This window comes from Lycorma delicatula, chromosome 10 (assembly GCF_047948215.1).
Source record: "Lycorma delicatula isolate Av1 chromosome 10, ASM4794821v1, whole genome shotgun sequence".
Classification (NCBI taxonomy): Eukaryota; Metazoa; Arthropoda; class Insecta; order Hemiptera; family Fulgoridae; genus Lycorma; species Lycorma delicatula.
In genome coordinates, this window is record NC_134464.1 from 75818925 (window position 1) to 75840035 (window position 21111).

The 21111-nt window shown below is 31.6% G+C and overlaps 1 protein-coding gene across 3 annotated transcripts in view; it reads left to right on the top strand.

The window, feature by feature from the left end:
- Window positions 1-3646: 3646 nt before the first annotated feature.
- The window catches only part of TyrRS (Tyrosyl-tRNA synthetase), a 36353-nt gene continuing 18888 nt past the window's right edge, over window positions 3647-21111 (top strand). Inside the window, exons 1-6 of one of the 3 annotated variants that reach the window (XM_075377139.1) lie at window positions 3647-3792; window positions 6189-6420; window positions 7761-7936; window positions 15602-15723; window positions 18207-18347; window positions 18920-19105. In XM_075377139.1, the coding sequence (XP_075233254.1) occupies window positions 6205-6420; window positions 7761-7936; window positions 15602-15723; window positions 18207-18347; window positions 18920-19105 (841 nt within the window). In that variant the 5' untranslated portion in view covers window positions 3647-3792; window positions 6189-6204. Of the gene's footprint in view, window positions 3793-3814; window positions 3982-4097; window positions 4234-6188; window positions 6421-7760; window positions 7937-15601; window positions 15724-18206; window positions 18348-18919; window positions 19106-21111 lie in introns of those variants that run through there. The other 2 variants (XM_075377140.1, XM_075377141.1) reach the window with 2 other exon arrangements.

Below are 21111 nucleotides of genomic sequence, written 5' to 3' on the forward strand. Positions count from 1 at the left end.
TTTATTGAAGTATAGTACACAAGTTACAATAATTTTGAATTTTTTTCTTTATTATTTTTATATTTACTATTTTATATATTTTCTATTTACTGTTTTACAATTTTATACATTACTGATTTATTATTATACTATTTCAGTATATTAGTGGTCGAAATCTAAGGTTAAAAATCATAATATAGTAATGTGTTTCTGTAAAAAAGATTATACACGCATTATACTATATAATCTTTGCTCATTATAAATTTCCCCTATCTAACAACTATATTTCCCTTCAATTTTTACCAAGGTTTGATTATACAGGATGAGCAACATAAAACCAAGCCCATAATCAAACTGCTACCCAACACTATTTATGAAAGCTTGCACACAACTAGCGTGACTAGTGGATGTATATGTTACTACTGATTATTGCGCTGTTTATCAGGTGGTTATGTGTCAGTGCAGTATATGTTTTGGCGCACTGCAGTACTACTCTCCTCAGGAAACAGACAAGATCGTTAGAAGCAATGCAACTGGTAAAAGGAGGCTGAAAACAAGCCTCTTGTGACTCACTATCTGTGCAGCACTCATTGCCTGAAATTCCTTTATTGGTGGGGATCCAGCAGAAGCTAACTGTTGCATTATGTCACACTGAATCTCACAAACAGCAGAGTGTGTGGATTATACATCACTAATTTGCCTGTAAGGCACTCATGGAATCTGAGCAAACAAGAACATGTTGAAATTTTGGGCTAACCAAATGTGAGGCCTTTAATGGCATACAGTTCTGCAATGAAAATACTGGTGATGCTGGGAAGGCCAAACATGTATGTTCCATTGCCAATCACAACCAACAAACTTAATGTTTCTAGAGCCGTCCATATAAACTATAATATCAGGATTCATGCTATTTATACCATAAAATTTGTTTTGCAAGATAACCAGATTTGTGTTCTTTTTATTGCACTGATGAAGATCAAAGTAGTAATTAATGAGAGAAGGCTGCCAAGGAGGGTAGCCTTAACAATAAGGACTGCAGGTAATTGTATGGGGCTAGAGCGAAAAGGACCCTTAGCAAAATGGATGAATGAATGATGGACTGCATCAAGCATTTTTAGTGCGGTGGCCTGCATCGACGAATAAGCCATGTAACTGTAGTCTAATCGGGAATGGACTAGAACTTGGTAGAAACGCAACATGCATATACGATCTGCTCTCCTACTGGTATTGGATAGAATCCTCAGCATGTCGTATGTTTTTAGACATTTTACCTTAGGCTCCACCAAATGTGTTACCCACATCAGCTGTTGATCTAACCACATTCCTGGAAATCTAACCTGAGTGCTTGGCTCAACTGGTTCACCATGTAAATACAGTTGAGGGTCAACATGTCCCATCAACTGGAAAAAGCAAATGCACTTCATTTTTTCTCCAGAAAAAATTTTTCTGGAGAAAAAATGAATCCAATAGATTTACACCATGATTCTAAGCGGGTTATTGTGTTTCGAAATAGCCTGTTACCAGTAGGTAATGTTTTACATGCTACTTAAATAGAAAATCATCTACAAATAAAGAATGCATAACTGGTTTTTGCACGCAGTTTATTATATTATTTATGGCTATGGCAAACAAAGTAACACTTAGGACACTTTTCTGAGCTATTCCTTTTTCCAGTGAGAAACTTTCAGACATCGTTCCAATTCAGACTTGAAGAACCAACTACTGAAAAAACCCCTGATAAATGTGGAGAGATTACCTTGTACACCCCATTCATGAAGTGTATTTAGGATTCTTCTCCTCCATGCCATGTCATACGCCTTTTGCAAATCGAAAAAGCAAGTACAGCAACCAGGTGTTGGCGAAGTAGGAAGGCATTTTGAATAGAGGCTTCCAGGGCAACTACGTGATCAATAGATGATCTGCTCTGGCAGAAACCATATTGTTCTGGGGCAATCAGGGCGTTTCTCTCAAGTACCACACCAGACGGTTTGCCATTTGCTCCATCACCTTGCAAAGGTTACTGGTCAAGGAGATAGGATGATAACTTGTCGGGCGTGATTTATCCTTACCAGGTGTCAGTATGGGGATAATCAGTACCTCTGACCAAGAAATACGGTCAAAGAAAATTTTATTATAGATACACAAGAGATATCGTAGTGCACTATCTGAGAGATGTGATAATATACTGAGTCTGAGGTTACCATTTCCAGGGGAAGTGTCTCAAGAATTATTCAGTGCATACCTATTTCATATAAGAAAAGGAAATTGCATATATTTCATTATAAAAAAAGGATGTGTTTAATTCATTTTGTGAGTCTTCAATCCCTAACGGGATATTTTCTACCTGCAACTTATATCTCACAAACTCAGAGCAGTACGATGATGCAAGTGAAACTGCCTTCCAAATGTGATTGGTATATAAACTGGCGCAGAAACAATGTTATCGCCACTTTATGGTCCAGTCAGCTGCGATGACTACTGATCCACAGATGGTTTCAACCTTTCTCCATACAACTGATGATGGTGTTGTTCAAGAAATGGATTCGACGTAATTCAACTGAGAATAATGTTTAGCACATCCTAACCCCTAAGGGGATATGTAATGATGTCAGTTGCCATGCCACTCCCTCTATACCTAGCTCTGATGGGCTTTACTGGAGGTCATCTTCAGACTCAAACCAATTGACATCCAGTGGTTCTAAAGTCTAGTACTAAGCTGTGCCTGCGAAAGAGGGGTTTGACTTCTTTGAAAATAGGGGTAGTGGCATGCAAAGTCATATATTGTTGCCGACGCTAATGATGGCGATTTTTCCGGCTGTCTACAGGGGAGACTCTGGCCTCCACGCGGTTCCCCTTGGGTGTGCAATCGCCGATGGTGTGCGTCGGGCGCCGGGGCTGGTACTGTTTTGTTAGACATCCAGCGCCGGTGAGTGGCATGGGCTGGTGGCTATGCGGCGAACAGCCGACGATCCTGTAGACCGAACTTGCAGTAGTTCTCGTTTATTCTTCACTGCGGGCCAACTTTCTGCCCAGATTGCACTGTTCCGCACACCAACCTCCGATTAAGCCACAACTGGCTAGGAACGGAGGGGGTGGTGTAGCGACCAGACACGCTACGAGGAGGGATCTTCTCCCCTAGGGGGAGAATCGAGATGTTCCGGACACCAGCTGGTCAGCTGAGTGTCGGCCTTTGGGGAGACCCTAACGTATATCACGAACGCAATAGCTTTGCACCCTATCCTGACCACAGGGCGTCCGGGGACTTCGATCCAAATCAGGAGGTTTAGTGGCTGTGTGGGTTGCCCGCCCATAGAACTCAAATTCTATGTTGGCCCAAAAAATTGTGGAAAAGTAAAAATTCTTGCCTCGGAGTCGCGGCCCAGCACACTTTCAAAGTCCTACCGATCCCGGTGGACGATCAGCCAGATAGCAGAAGTCTACTATCCGATACGTGGACGAGGTAGAACACGCAGCTGTATAACATGATAAATGCTTAAAGATTGAAGATGTTCAAAAAGAGAAACCGGAAAGAATAGGAAAGCAAGAATACATCTGAAAAAAGCAACCTAAGCAACAATTTTTTTTGTGGTTTTACACTCTTAAGAGATTGTATTAATACTAACACTTTTCAATCAATTTATTAGGACAACTCAATAAGAGACCTGAATTAGGAGACTCAATAGTTCCTGGGGCTAGTGGCCAAGAAGCGATTTATTCACAGCATAATAATAGTAAGTGATACTAGTAACTGTAGGTTACTCATGCAGGTAGCGTGCGCTGTCTTTTCTTTGACATCAGTGCCACATTGTGAAGGTTTGTTTGTGCATATGTATTAAAACATTTTTTTTAATGTTTGTTATCGTTTATTTTTAAGGTTTTGTTCTAGTCAAATAATTTGTGAAGTGTCTTTTATATGACTTGAGCACATTATTGTGTTGAAGTGTGTTATTGTTACAGGTTTTGATGAACATAACCTATGATTATTTGACACGAGGATTTCAGGTTACAGTTAATTTTACGATTTCTAAATTAAATATTTTTCTGATTTATTGAAAAGCATTTAAGAAAAGTATAAAAACAAATTACTGTGAGATTGGATGAGTTTGCTTATAAAAAGGAAAACTAAAATTCTATTTGAATGAAGAGAATATTCATTTTTTAAATATATTTTCTAGATGCTTGCTGTACATTAATGAATAAAATATCAATATAACACAATGTGATCTAGCATATTTTACTACTGTTATGGTACAAGTGGGTTGAAATTATGTTACTGATATATTTTTCATTTTACGTGTTATTCATGGGTTTTTAGTTTTATGATGATGCAGTTAAATTTGGATTAACTTGTTCATTTTATATTAATAACTTGATTCATTCCCTTGATAATTTTATATAAATTTTCAAGATTTTTTGTTGTACAGGTATGATATTGGAGATTTTATTGAAGAATTGCAATAATATTGTGATGGTAGTATTTATTGCATCTTATTGGAAAATTAATTAATTCTACCTTAAAAATTATGAAAAACCTTTACATGTAAATTAGTCACATATTTTTTGTTATTTTTTATTTGCCCTAAAAGTTTTTAACTGCTTAAAAGGTGCTTTTATCCTTACCATATGGTACTGTTAAGTGTTACATAAAGCAATGGCAACATTGATACGAACTATTCAGAATTCTTCGAATTCTGGGTTATTGATTGTGAAGTTCCTACCCTTCAAAAGCCCACAAAACTGGCTGATAGATGATTGATATTTAATTTAATTAAAATATGTACCTAGGTGATGAAATTAAAGTACTTAAATCTGTAATGATCAACCATTATCAGTTAGTGACATGATTTGAGGACAATTCTTGTTTGTAAGTTAAATAAAAAAGATTTGTATTGCATGATTTTCTCATGGTGTCTGATGGTGTAAAAGTTATTTCATTGTTTTTCCTCCTGAAAGGTTAACAGATCAAGATCTAATTTTATTATGCCCTCTTGCTCTTTTTAAGGTGGCCTAGCAGTTAATGAGGAATTGGGTGATATAATTTTCAAATTGTCTGTTTTAAAGCAAATTTCTCTTGTAATAATTCCACATGTCAGTAGTTTTTTTTTTTAATGATTTTGTTCTTTCATATACTTTGGTTATAATGTAACAGGAGTATGTTACTACACCCTTATTAATACATTTATGTGGCTATTGATCATGTATCATATTTTGTAGTTCATATGATTTATTCATGGTGGTTTCAGGTACTTTTTTCAAAGTTGTCTGCACCTCTTGCACTCAGTAATGCAAGAGAACTATGGTTGCTTGTAAACAAAATTTTTAACAAATTTTTTGTGAAATTGAATTAAGGATTAAAAAATAAACAGAATGAACAGCTAGTTTAAGTACTAAAAAAACAATAAAACTGCAAGTATAAACAATACACAGGTACATTTAACTTAACCAACATAAAGGCACATTAACCTAATGTTCAGCATAGCCAAATTCAGGTTATGTAAAACAACCTTACACAAATAGTAACCGATTATTAAGTCCATTGTATGATTATTGGAAAAAAATACACAGCTGTAAGTAACTTACAACATACAAAAAACACATGCATGAGTAAAAGAAAAAGGCGATGGAATCACAGTTGAGAGTGCAAAGCAAATGCGTCTGGCCTCGCCATGATATCAACGACTATATCTTTATCCAAGTATTGAAGTGATCCAACTTATCATAGCTGTAAAAACCTATTAGAACTGAAAAAGGCAAAGCCAATTTTGAAATGACAATGTTAAATTATTTATTTAAAACACAGTGTAATCCAGTGAGAAATGTCGCAAAAACAAATTATTTCCTTTTCAATTAAAATAGTGTACAAAACTATGTTTGAAGAAGGACATGATTATTTTTTTATTACTAAATAAGTTTATTTTTCAGTTTTCTGTATTAATGTGCTCACCATGTGTAATGACGTTTTATTCATATGCTGTTAATTTGGGTTTTGTTAAAATGAACCATTCGATTTTGAATTATGTTCAGCATACTTGTACAAGTTCATATGTTCTAAGAATGATTTCTTTAGCTCACTTTAAAGTGAAACTGAAATCACTTGTTTCATTATTTTATTGTAAAACCAAAAAATAGCTCAATCTTGATAGTAAATATGTAAGGGAATATTCATACAGGAGTACTTTAAAATTTTGTGTTTTTTTATTTTGATTTAGCTAATTGCTTGACACAATGTCCTTACCAAATGGTGAAGTTATGACATGGGAATCAAAAATGGAATTGATTACAAGGAATTTGCAAGAAGTTCTTGGTGAAGATCGATTAAATGCTATTTTGAAAGAACGTGATTTAAAAATATACTGGGGAACAGCGACTACTGGTCGACCTCATATTGCTTATTTTGTACCTATGTCAAAAATTGGGGATTTTTTGCGTGCTGGATGTGAGGTTAGTTTAATTGTTAAAGTGATTATTGTTATTATTTTTATGAATAATATATTTGATTATATTATACTTTATATTTTATATATATTTATATATTTATTGATTATATTTACTTTACATTATTTTATTTATGTTTCTTGATTTATCATGTACTCAAAAAACAAATTTGAGATTCTAAATTGCCCAGGTATAGCTTCTCTGTAAATTTTCTTGTAGTTTTGTTTATGCTGAATCTTTCACAATGTAAAGAAAATTTGTGTTTTTAAGTATTTTAATTTGCATGATGCATTTTGCTTTTGTATTCTTTTAATAAGTACAAACTGTTTTCAAACTTTTTCCAGTCACTTGATGTTTAATGCATTTGTTCTCTTTCTGTTTATATTGACCTTTTAATTTCATTGTGTTACATCCTAAATCTTTAATTATTTGTTTAACGTATTCAAAACTTTGCCTCATGAAATTTTATGTTCACCACTTCCCTTTATGTTACCAAATTAACTAACCAAGGTACTTTGATATGTGACTCCAATATAGTTTTTCTAGTAAGAATTTGCTTCAGCCTTTCCTTTTTTATGGAAATTCCTTTTTTTATTTTAAATTTCAACTGATGTTTGTTTTTCTGACTTTCTCACTGCCCATATCTTGCTGACTGATGGCATATATTTCATACAGATATGTTATTTAACTCCTAAATCAATGTTTGATTCAAGTAAATTTCTGTTTAGCATGCACATTCTTCTTTAGGCTAACTTGATTTTAATATCTTCTGTTGTAATTACCCTGTAATTAAGAAAATTCTTTGATTTTGCATACATATAGTTCACTTAATATTTAAACCCCAACATCTTCCTTTCTGCTACTTTACACTAATTTAATTTTTAAGCTTATTTAATTTTTAAAATTCTAATCTATTAACAAATCCATACCATTTGTTATAATGTCATAATCTTATTTCTTTCTGTTGTGGCAACAGTTAACCTCTGCTGTAATAATGTCCTTAAAAAGATTACCTTGATTTGTTCAGGTTTTTTTATTATTTATTGGCTGCTGCAAATTAATTAAATTTAAAACAGGAAATTTATTAACTGTGTATTATGATATTTGATCATAACCCCAGTTTTTGTTTCTGAACAAGAGTACAAATTTTCAGAAAATTTTTCTAATCTCATTGTTAAACTATGAGTTTTTACTACCAATAGTTTAATTTTGAGGTACTCAACCTGGTAGACAAATTTGGTTATGCCATAAGCATGGTAGGACTAGACTAAATTATGGTACTTGTAATGAAATTTTAACTTAAATAAACACACTTTATTATAAATTTGTTTAACTTTTTGTTCTAGGTAACAATTTTGTTTGCTGATCTTCATGCTTATTTAGATAATATGAAAGCGCCTTGGGAATTACTAGCTTTAAGAACACAATACTATGAGAAAGTCATCAAAGAGATGTTATTATCGATTGGTGTTCCAATAGAGAAATTAAAATTTGTTAAAGGAACTGATTATCAGCTTTCAAAGTAAGTACCTGATACTTTCTTGTTAACTTTATTCTTCCTTTATAATACTTCTAGAAATGTATTAAATGTATCATAGCCTCATCATTTTCACTTCCCTTTAATCCAAGTTCCTTCAGGTTGGGATTTCTACAAAATTTCTCAATCTACCTTGATCCATGAACCATCTCTCTTCCATTACTCTCACCACAGTCACCCCTCTCTTGTACACTACTTCCATCAGTCTATTTATCCATTTCATTCTTGGTCTACCCCTTAGTCTTTTACTTATTTCCCGTGCGTGTATAATCATGTTTGATAATCTTTCCTCATCTGTCCTTTCAACATGTCCAAACCACTTGAGCTTTGATCTTCCTATTGCCTACCATGATTCTCTTGAATTTCATTTCTGCTGCCATCTACTACTTCACCATCCATCTTTCTACCACCTGTCCAGGTTTGTGCCATGTAGGTAAGAATTAGTACAAAGTATGCTTTATACATAACTTTTTTACATTGCAAAGATACTTCCTTGTTCCAAACCAGACTTCTTAACACTCTGATAAAATCCACTTGTCTTCTTTAGTGTTCTTCTTTAACCATTCTCCCATCCTCAGAAAAAAACTGTTCCCAGATAAGTAAACTCTTTTATCCTTTCTTTTATTTTTCTATCGTTTGTAGTTATATCCATTGAATTTCTCTTTTTTCTGTCTTACACAATCACTTTACTCTTTCAACACTAAACTGCACACCACATTTCTGAATTTCTTCACTCCACACATTTATTGTACAACATCCCTGTCAGACTGCCCCCCCCATGTAACCAAGTCATTGGCAAATAGGACGTTTTCTGCTATTTCCTTTCTAACTTTTTTGAAGATTTCATCCATAGATATTACGAAGAAAAGTGGAGTTATCTTACTTCCTTGTCTTAATACATTCATTATCTCAAACCAATCTGATGCATAACTATAACCATCTGGATGTCTGCTTTATCCACATTCTTCTAGCATTTGCCACACAATTTTTCTATCTATGCTATCATATGCCTTTACTATGTCCAGGAATGCCATTACTAATTTCTTATTATAATCCCACTTCTTTTTACATGTCTCAGGGCAGATATTGCATCTGTAGTGGGTCTACCATATCTGAATCCCATCTGTTCCTCTTCCAATCCCCCTCAGTCTTCCTTCTGAAGCAGTTTTCCAGTACCCTTTCAAATATATAACCAGTATGGTGTTCTTGAAGCATTCCCATTTTTCCTTCACCTCTTTTATTTCTCCTTTTGGTAAGCATTCCTTTATCTCTCCTTCAAACTTTTCCTTTTCTTGTTTTTTTTCAACTTCCACTCTTTAATTTTTCTTTCTCACTGGGAATTATCCCAAATCTAAACTTAACTACTACTAACCTACGGTCTCCAACCACTGTTTCTTCACTCACAACCCTCACATCCACCAGTTCCCTCCTGGGAACTATGTGTTAGTGTCTCTTCACTAACACGTAGTCAATTACCAATTTTCTTCTCTCTCCCCATCTGTACCTTGTAACCTTTCTACTCTTATCAAACCGTGAGTTACCCAGTATGAAGTTATTCCATTCACAAAACTATCATTATTTTACCTTCCCCGTTTCTTTCTCCATATCTATGTCTTTATTTATGACAAATATATTGTACCTAGGCAATGATGATGTGAAGATGTTTTTCGCCCAGGAAAAAAAATCCTTATCTGTGTGTTCCCAGTACTGCCTTTATTGCATTTCTCTGTTTTCCCACCTGCACATTCATGCCTCCTATTATTACTGTTTCATCCTCTATGCAATTTTTCAATTTCTGTAAAAACTGTTGTACATTTCTTTCAACACATCCCAACTGTGATGTACAAACATTTGTATGATATTCCGGGTCTTACCTTTGATCCTTAGCCTTAATTTTATGATTCGATAATCTATTGCCTACCCTGTCTATGCACTCCTTTATCTCCTTACCCACAATAAAAGCAATAACATTTTTGCCTTTGGTCCACTCTCCAATACAGAACATATCCTTCCCTAAGATCCATTCTGCTTTTTCCCTTCCATTTAAACCCACTTAAACCAAAAATCCTCATTCTTTTTTCTTTCATATAATGTACCAGTTCCTCTGTGTAGCCAGTAAGAGACCATAATTTTTGCTGTCCGTAACCAGTCTTATTTTTCCCTCTTTTCTTAGTACCCTGTAGCTCACTTTTCATGCTGTTGCTGTTACATCCAAGATCATGCATTACTTTCAGGGAATGTCCTAGCCTTTTTCTATCTATTTTACCAATCTTCATTTTTGGCTCATATACAATGAGTTCATCACATAAAGGCATTTTAAACCTACTGTCAGATCCTTTTTTGTATTGCCTCTGATTTATTATTCTTGTCATTGCGCTGGAGGGAGAAGTTGGCTTATTTACTGGCGGCCGACACTTGCCATGTCACAAGACTCTTTTCAGCTTAGTGGTATTTTTTAGGTGTACTGTCCCTCCCATTTGGCAGTATCCCACCACACTACAGGTCCTGCCACTGCCTGTCCACAACTGCTTATTTGGGACACCGCTTAATCGTAGCTTTACATCACTCTGATGTCCATTCCCCCATCTGCAATCCAGGGGACACGTCGTGTTGGCTCGCAGCTAGGCTCCTAATCCTTAGGCAGGGTAACGGCATAGCCTTTTGTTCAGTTAATAAAATATGAAGAGTGAAAGAATCTAATCTATGTAAAACAATATATTTAAGTAATTTACATTTATAAATTAAAAACTAAATGACTTGGGAAATTTTTCAAAGGATTTGACAATTTATTGAAAATGTCAACTGAAGCATAGCAAGTTGAGTTATACAAACAGTTGCATTTTTATTTCCTTGTATGAAGTAATGTGAGCGCGAAACATTTTGGTTTTCATATTTCAATAAAAGTGTCCATTTTGATCATCCCTGAATCCATTTTGATTAGCTGCGGCATGATATCTGTACGTACATACGTATATATGTGTGTGTGTGCATATGTATCTCACAACTCAAAAATGATTAGCCGTAGGATATTGAAAGTTTGGATTTAGCACTGTTGTAACATCTAGTTGTGCACCTCTCTTTATGATTGCAATCAAAATTAAAATTAATGAAATATTTGGTTCTTAAAGGGAAGGCACATCGATTTGAATCAGACTTCATCTCCTTTTGTTTTTTAATTTATTTTTTTAATATAAATATATTGATTTAATAATTAATCCGTGATTGTAAAAAAATTTACAATAAATAATAATTCCAGATAGTAAAAAAAAATTATTAGTGAAATAAAATGTTATGTACTTTTAAAAATGTGTAAATGTAATTTAATAGGCATTACATATGTATATATATATTATATTTGGTGAAACATCTGATTATTTAATATTAATTGAAAATTATAATTTAGAATTGTATTATTTTTGGATTTTCTTAGCAAATTCTTATAAAAATTGTGTATTTACTTTAAAAAATTGTTTTATTTAATTATTTGACTGAAAAATAAAATACATTTTTGAATTATACTCAATTTAAAGTGATTTTTGAAATTTTTTCATGGTGAGTGTAATATGCACAAGATTTCTGGTGTGTCATATAAATAAAATTTAATAATAATTAAAGTATTCTGTTTAGTGAACTCCTTTATACTGGTTACAAATATTAATTTTGACTTAGGGTATAGAATAATCAGTTTTTATTATTGGATTGTTTGGTAAACAATTTTAATGAGTAATCAAGGGACTTTTACTCTAACCTATTATTTAAGGTAAGATTGTTGAATTAATAATTGTATAAATATTTGATGTTAATAAAAACTAATATTTTAGCAATTGTGTAACTGTCCACTTTTATTAAAGAATTGGGAGATCATATCTCACTTTCAAATGAAATAAGTTTAAATCAAGTGCAGCAAAAATGTGTATATGTAATTTAATAGACCTACAAGGAAGTCATGTGTTGTCCACATCAGATGTTTTGGTTTGGTAAAGGTGGATATTGCTATCTTTTAAAAATAAGTGAACATTCTTTTTAGCAAAGATTATACATTTGTAAATATAAACAAAAGAATAAGTTAACATATTTAATTTTCTAAATGTAGATCTCTACAATTCATACTTAAGGGTGCCAGATTATGCCCTGACAACCCATTTCTGTATTTTAAGAACTCATTCTGATTTTTTGAGACCATCCCAAGAGGTGATTTTATACTTTATAAGAAAATATATGTAAACATAATAAGTTTTTAATAATAATGACAAGCTTAGAGTTTTATTAAGGCGCTTAAGAGTAAAACAGTATGGCCTGATTATTTTTTTACAATCAGAATCAATTTGATTACCTCATGAGAATTTGCCCCCACGAAAACACCCAGAAATTTTAGTTTGTGAGAAATAGAAATACTATTGTAGTCATTAGTGGAAATTCTGTCTATGCGATTAGCAATGTTACTACTACCTGAGAAGAAACACTGCAATGGTTTTATCCATATTTAAAGTTAGATGGTTACAGTTCACTCAGTGAATTATTTTCTGAGCTGCTGTTGTGTAATTTTTAATCCCTTTTATATCTTCAACTATAGATAGATACGTTGTGTCGTCTGTGAAAGGGTTACAATGAATAATTCAAGATTTTGAGGTAGATCATTATAAATAGTAAAATAAAAAAAAACCATGAAGACGTCCCTGAGGCACTTTGCGTTTTATTATATCTTGAAGTGATATTGTAAATTTTACATTGTATTCTTATCAAAAGATGTGATTTCAATTACTTGTTAACTTGCTAAGATATGACTGACTATAACCCTATAACCAACTGGGAGCAGGTCCTGTGATACTATAGCGACTAAGTTTTTTATCAGTAAAAAAAGTGAAATTCAATTGAATGCTTTACTGAGGTCGCAAAAAATTGAAAATAGAATCTTTTTGTTATATAGATTTAAAAATATTTTGCAAAAACTAAAATTATCTATATTATCAATCTTGACTAATAAAAATTAAATTATTTAAAAAAAAGAACTGAGTATATTATTGTTTCTATAAAACTTAGATTCTTTTAATATCTGAATTATTATAAAACAAAACCAGGTTGCTTTTTCATGGTTGATATTTTATATAGTACAGTCTTTTAATTGATTTAAGGAAATCTAAAAAAAACTAGATTTCAGTATATGAAGGAAAATCTTTCATAATGATTTTCATTACCTCGTAAAAGTATTAATGAAAGAAAAGTTTCATGACTGAAGCGACAGCTTGTTTTTATGCTAATCTTTAGACATGGTACCCAAAATTTCTGATTTTGATTGCAATTGTCCACATAAAGATTAATAGAAATTCTGAAATTTTGGTTAAAGAATACTGCTTTGATAAAGGTTTGATGAAATTTTATGAGCGAGCCTATCTCAGTGGGAGATTTTTAATGAAAATAGCTAAAAATATATTTCATAAAATTATTGAGTTCACCAGTAATGTATTAATGGTATATGTTATCCATGTTTTACTTATTTGGTGAATCCTACAAAGTTTTTTAAATTAAAAAAATAAAAAAATAAATTATAATTAAAAGTACAGTAAAGATCGCAAATAACAAAAATTAGAGTTTATTTCTGTAGGATTTTGATGGGGAAGCTTCTACAATAAGTTAATTTTATAAGTTGAAAATGAATACTAAGTTCAAATGAACTTTATTAATAATAATAATAAACAAATGTTGTTTAATTTAAGTATGTTTTTGTAATTCAGTGAAATTGGGATAAAAAATGAATTACTTTATAATTTGTTTTATGTAATGACATTAATTTTAACAAGCTAATAAAAATTTTTTACTGAATATTATGATTTCATTACTAATTTTCAAACTATAAATTTGTGAAATCTTACTGTAGTTTTTAAAATATATTTTCCAATCTTGCATAAAAAAATTACAATTTGTTTTTCTTCATCGGAATTTAATGTTTTTTTTTTTTTTAAATCAAGAGAAAAAGATATTAATTAGAATTAGTAAAACTCAATGTTTCTCTTGAGACTGAAGTTGGTTAGAATACTGTTGTTAGTGTAGTTAAAAAAAGTGAATTGATATTTGAAGGTTTTATGTTTTTTCCTAAATTTCTTTATACACATGTTGGTTTGATAGATATTTAATAGCTGTTTCGAAACAAAACAGATGTGCAAAGTATGAAGTGAAGAGAATATTTAAAACTGAATAGAACGATTTTTTAATGACGAATAAATAAAAAAAATTATCTTGTAGATAATTTTGAGTAATTTAATTTTTTTATTAAAAAAATCCTAGTAATTAATTAATGTTGTGTTGTAATTAGTGTACCTTTTTTAACCTCAGGGACCACCGTTAGGTGGTGAACCTGGGACCTATCCCAGGTTCGAATGCCAGTCAGCATGTCATTTTTACATGATACAAATAATTCATCACATCCTCTGAAGCATGCTACCTAAAAACTTTGTATTTTTTCATCTTCAATTTTATGCAGACTGGGTCCAATTATAGCAAAAAGGCTTTCAGGTAGTGTGTTTATAGCAATAAAAAACATACTATTTCTTTTAAGATTTGATTACTTTATAGCTAATTTTAAACAAGACTGTATAAGACTACACACTTCATTTACATTCATACATATCTTCTTCATTCATCTTCTGAAGGAATAGCTTACTTCAGGTGGTTCCAGAGGCTAAACAGAAAAAAGAGAGAGAACTAATTTTAAACAAAAAGGTATTGACGTAGAGTAAAACATGAGTAGACGTATGAGCATAATTCTAAGTATAAAATTATTTATTTGTGAAGTGTTTGTATTGTATAATTTATTGGTACTGGGAAGAAGATTCATTGAAAAAATTCATTATAATAAAAATATTAATTTGCTCCTAATAAATTATAATTTATCTTGTCATGGTAGTATTTACATTCGTATGCAATTTTTTTTTTAATGTAAATACTAAGTGGGTTTTGGAAGTTTTAAAACATTTTATTGAATTTGAATTGTTTTAGCATCTTAAGTTTCTTAGAAAGATATTTTTAGTTTTGAACTTTTATAAAATAGCATTTCCATATACTTTTAACCTTTAAGTCTAATCTCTTGAATTCTTTTGGAGTTTTTGAGAATTATATGCTGAATCAGTTGACAAAAAAATCTAATTGATTTTTAACTTATAAAAACTAACTGTATAATTTCATTTTTAATAAATTTTATTGTATGAATTTAAATTTTAATTATTATTCTTTTCTTTTATCATATTTGTTAAACTTATCTACCTATTTTCATGTATATGATTTTTCTCAGTGTTTATTGACAATTGTTTAAGTATCAAAGTGGCCATTTAGATTTTTAGTAAAATTTTTGATAACAATTTTTGAGCATAATCTAGTTTTCAAATTATATAAATACCTGCTGAGATTATTATTGCTAACTGGTAATTAGGAGAAGTGTAAGGGTACAGGTTATAGAATTTCATATGTTGCTGCCTCTTTTAAATGGGTCTTATAAACAGAAGGTGGAATGAGATCTTCCATTCTTTTAAATGGAAATATTATTTTTCTATTAGTATATACTTGGATGCTTTGAATTAAGATTGTATAATTGACCGATTATTAAAAATTATTTATCTAGATGAATTTTTAAAGTGGTTAATTATAAATTTTGTTTAGGGAATATACATTAGATGTGTACAGACTTAGTTCTGTAATAACTGAACATGATGCAAAAAAAGCTGGTGCTGAAGTTGTAAAACAAGTTGAACATCCTCTGTTATCTGGGTTACTTTATCCTGGTAAGTATTATATTAGATTTTGAAAGATATGTTATAACTTGTGTGATGTATTGTACAAGACTTAGAAACAAATGTATATTTGCAATTCATTATTGGTTCTCTTAGCGTGCACAGTCTATTGAAACTCATAAATGTGACATTTTAATAAATAAATAATCTATTGGTTTACGTCATGTTCTTCAACTGATTATGAAATTATTGTGATAAATTTTGACCTAAAAACTTTCCCAAAATTCAGTAAATCACTTAAATTTGAATTCAAATTCAGTTGGTCCCAGACCCATGGCTCTGTTGTATAAATGATAAATCAGATAAAATCAACTGTCTTGATTAATTAGGTATTACCTGTTCCTGAGGCAATATAACAAGAAATAAATTAAAAAAATTACTCCCTAATATTAAACCACTGGTACTTGTACTGGGTGATTTAAAATGGACTTCTTTAAAAGCATATAAACATTTATTTGTATAACTTACAAATAATTAGATATGGTTGTGGTATTTTCATTGCAAAACATCAAGTTTTGACTCCCTCCTGTGGTTCATTAGTACTGTATTCTGCCACCAGCATGTTACCAGTATTGGTAAAAATGAATACATTTACTGATCCGGAATGTGCTTGCTGTGTATTTTGTTGTTGATTTGCAGTCAGCAACTGCAGTTCAATGCAATTTTTGTAGAGTATGGTAGGGAGCCTCCGAGTAGGCATAAATAAGGCACCAAACCTTTGTTCAGATAGGTTGTTTTGTTAAACATACAAAATCACCAGAATACTCACATGTCCCTGAAGCTGCTGTGAAACAACTCAGAGAAAGCTTTGTATATAATCTGAAAAAAATCAACTCGATGTGGGTCATGTGAGACTGACATTCCACAAACGACTGTTTGGTGTGTATTACATAAATGATTGCACTTGAAGTTATACAAACTAACCATGGTTCTACACATTATAATGATGACAAAGTTACTCGGCTGTAGTTTTATGTGGAAAAGATGGATAGAATTGGAGATGACAATACATTCTTATTCAACATAATTTTTAGTGATGAGTCAATGTTTCACATCAGTGGCAAGGTAAACACCCTCATGAAACTTTACAAGTTTCACCAACATGAAACACACAAGTGAGTTTCTGCTGAATCCCTAGCCACATTCGGATTCTGGGTAATGAACATGCAGATTCCACTGCTAAAGATGCATTTAGTCAACCTCCTTCACTACCCATGTTCCTGTCCGACTTTATTAACTATGTGAAACTCACTCTTTGTACAAAGTGGCAAGATGACTGGACGGCTGTAGTAGATAACAAACTCCGGCACATTAAAGGTTATGTGTTACCATGGGACTCCTCTGCCAGTTGCGAATATGACACATAAGAGCTACTCACGGGTATCTGTTGTCAACAGTAAACTCACCAGTATGGATACGATGCAACTGCCGCTTGATTGTGCGCCACAGTTTTGTGGAGTATGTACGTTACGCGGCCTTGTGTCATAAATTTAGATTGCCCAGGAATTTCCGTCAAATCTTGGCCAATAATAAAGTTTTGGACCAGGTGTTCTTGTTTCTTGAAGTGCTAATATTTTACATACTTTTTAATAGTGCTTTTAGATCTTTTTTTACAGTAGTTGTATGTTTTTGTGTCTAACATTTTAGTTTAAGTTTTTTATTTTGTCTTTGTTTTTAATATTTTAGTTTGCTTCATTTTTGTTATTCTATTAGATTTTGTATTTATATTTCATATTTTGTTTTCCGGGCAATGATAATATAAATCTGTTTTCCCCCCAAAAAAAAATCTTTGCAGCACATTCATGAGAGCTTGAAAGTCAATGTTTTTTGTACCCAAGTATCAGAAGACTGTATGGTCCATTCTTCTTCCAGAAGGCTGTAAATGGTATCGTTTATCTGAACATGCTTCAAAATTTTCTAATTCTTCAGTTAGACAATGATGATCAAAATGGATGCCATTTCTATCATCAAAATGAGGCACCACCTCACTCTGCCTAGAAGTCTAAAATTTTTTTGATACTCAATTCCCAGATCATGGAGGTCCAATTTGCATGGCCACCTCACTCCCTAGATTTGACCCTGCTAGATTTTTTCTTGTGGGGTTTCATATTAAAAATTGAGTTTTTGAGTTATTATTGAGCTAACTAGCTACAGTCTGGAATGAAATCAACTTCAGGTGGGATGTATGTCACATTACAAATGCTAGCCATATCAAACCAAAGTGAATGTTGAGTGACCAACATCCCTTTTAAAAAGTCAAATGTGGGCACCATATAACTTTGAGGGAGTAAGTTAAATTCTCGCTCAAAAACCATTTTAATGGTTGCACCCTCTTTAAAACTAGTTAAAAATAAAAAAGACTGTCTTTACAGTAAACTACTGCTATTAGAAATAGTTGCAGGATTTTTTATATCTATAAAGATAATCTGTTAGTAAATATTTAAATAATAATTAAGCTGTAATTTGTTTTTTAGGCCTTCAAGCATTGGATGAAGAATATTTAAAAATTGATGCTCAATTTGGTGGTGTAGATCAGCGTAAAATATTTACTATGGCTGAAAAATATTTGCCGCAGCTTGGATATGTGAAAAGAATACATTTAATGAATCCTATGGGTATGATATTTTATTTATTTTATGATTGTATCTGAGATTATTTTCTTTTAACTTTTCATTAATTCTTTAATTAAGGAGTCAGTTCTTTGATTGTTAGCTTGTCACTTAAATTATTTCTAAAACCCTGATAGTTCTGGGATTTATATCGTGTGATTGCTTTTTTCAATATTAAGTTGTCTACTATTTTTAATATTACGTTTGTTTAAATTATATTTCTTTTGATAGGTTATGTTTTGTTTGACAATAAATTGTGTACATCTTAGAGTTGTATAAATATTATTAATAATAATGCTTTTTTGTGAAATATTTAAAAATAATATGTTATTAGATTTCAGTGCTCCAGAAAAATCATATTTGTTAGAAAAGTGGTATGTGGTCAATTTAGTTTCTTTATTGATTATGTATTGGAATTATTTTACTAAAAATACGGCTTTAGCTGATAGATTATCCTCCAAAAAGTTTAATTATGTTTTCAAGGATAAATCTCCTAAAATTTTATTTGTTTAGTCATGATTTTGTAGAATTATTATGATTTATATGTTTATTTTTTTTTTGTTTTCTTTTAAATCTAGTTCCTGGTTTGGCTGGTGGTAAAATGTCTTCTTCTGAAGAAGATAGTAAAATTGATCTTTTAGATTCACCTTCAGCTGTAAAGAAGAAATTAAAAAAGGCTTTTTGTGAACCTGGAAATATTGAAGATAATGGAGTTTTATCTTTTGCTAAACATGTTATATTTAGTTTATTCAAAGAGGGAGAAAGTAAGTTGACGATGTGTATTTTAACGTTTAATATATATTTTTTTATAATTTTATATGTATGTTTTAGTGCACATGTAAGGCATTATTGTTTATAAACAGAAAAGGGATACATTGATTAATACCTTGATTTAAATCTGTCTTGCAACTTCTTTATTTATGTCTAATGATATATTTTGAGTATAATTTCCAATCACAGAGTGTGATTTTATTAATGCAATTTTTTAGATTGTACTGATGAAATTAGAATAATAAGTCTGAAATTTATTCTTGTACATTTAAAATGGGAACTGCTGATGCATGGTTTGATAAATTCACTGTTTCATGTTTGCATGTAGACTGTTTATCAAATGTCTATATCAGATTGTAATTGTATATTTATATTGACTGTATTTACAAATAACATATTTGTTGTTGTTTTGTTTTAACTTCCTCAACGATATGCAATAATGGAGTAAGAAACTAACATCTATTGGTAGGAATTTGTTTTCAAAACATGTTGTAAGGTATAAATAAGAAAGTTAGATGGTAAATTTAAATAAAATATTTATAAAAGTTTACCTCAGAGACCCAGAAACTGTTAAATGTTAAAATTATTTTGTTATTTTACATTATTATTTTATTACTTTTTATGGCTGCAACACATGTTAAGCAACTGAGGTACATCAGGTCAGTAATTGTGGTGTTAAAGTAAGTGTTCATTTTTATAACTGCTTCCTGTGTAAACAGTGAAGTTGTGACTTGTAATATTGAATGTTACTGACAACTCAGCAAGATAAGCATGCTTATATGCAATAGTATATTTGGTTTAATGTAGAAGCTCCGTGGCGTAAGTGGTAGTGTGTTGACGTTTCATCTGGAGGTCCCAGGTCTGAATCCCGGTCAGACTTGGCATTTTCACATATGCTACAAATCATTCATCTCATTCTCTGAAGCAATATCTAACGGTGGTCCCGCAGTTTAAAAAAAAATAAAATAGAAGCCAATTTATTTTGTACTTTTTCTAGTAAGCATGGCATGGAATGGTTGTTATTCTTGAAATGGTTATTTTGTTTTTGGGAGTGACCTTTTACTTGTGTTGATCACCTACAACCTTTATGGTAAGATTCTAACATCCTTTGGAATTTATGGATTACATAAACTACTTTCTTTGCTAGTTGGTCAAATATTGCAATAAACTTTAATGTGTTGTGTAATTACATTGGATATTGGTTTTCAGTACTTTATAGAGTAATAGATCCTTCCATAGCTGCAATATTGTATCATTATTTGATAGCTGATTTTATTGTTAAACTATGTAATAATGAAATTAAATTTACCCTTTACATTTTTTCTGATACTAGAAAAATATACAAATTTGTTTATATATATATAAGGTCATTTCATAATGTTCTTCTGAGTTTCGAAAATTCATTAACAAAAAACTATTTCATTCATAAGAATAAAACTAGTACTGTACGAAAGAGTACTTCAAATAGTTTTTTCCACATATACTAGGCAGTTAGTAAACCATTTGCAGCAAGATGGTTGTCCTGCCCACTTTCTAATGAGGTTTGACAGTACCTTAACACAACATTACCTCGGCGCTGGATAGGACGTGCATCTGAAGAAGACCAACACATTATGCTGTGGCCACCAAGATCACCAGACTTCATGCCATGTGATATGTTTCTCTGGGGTTACGTGAAAGATAAGGTGTTTATCCCACCAATGCCGCACGATATCGCTGAGCTAAAGGATCACATAATCAATGCAATCAATTCTATTGAAAATGACATGTTAGAACGAGTTTAGCAAGAGTTAGACTTTCGTGTTGATGTGTGCTGTGTCACCAGAGGAGCACATATTGAACATTTATAGATTTTAACAAAAACTCTTTGAGCCCCTGCATCACCTCGTACAACTTTCATTTAGGTAAGTGAAATACGTTTTTGTACTGAATTTTTGTAACTCCTAAGAACATTGCCCTGTAATATATATCCTATGAAATGCCCTGTATATATATCCTG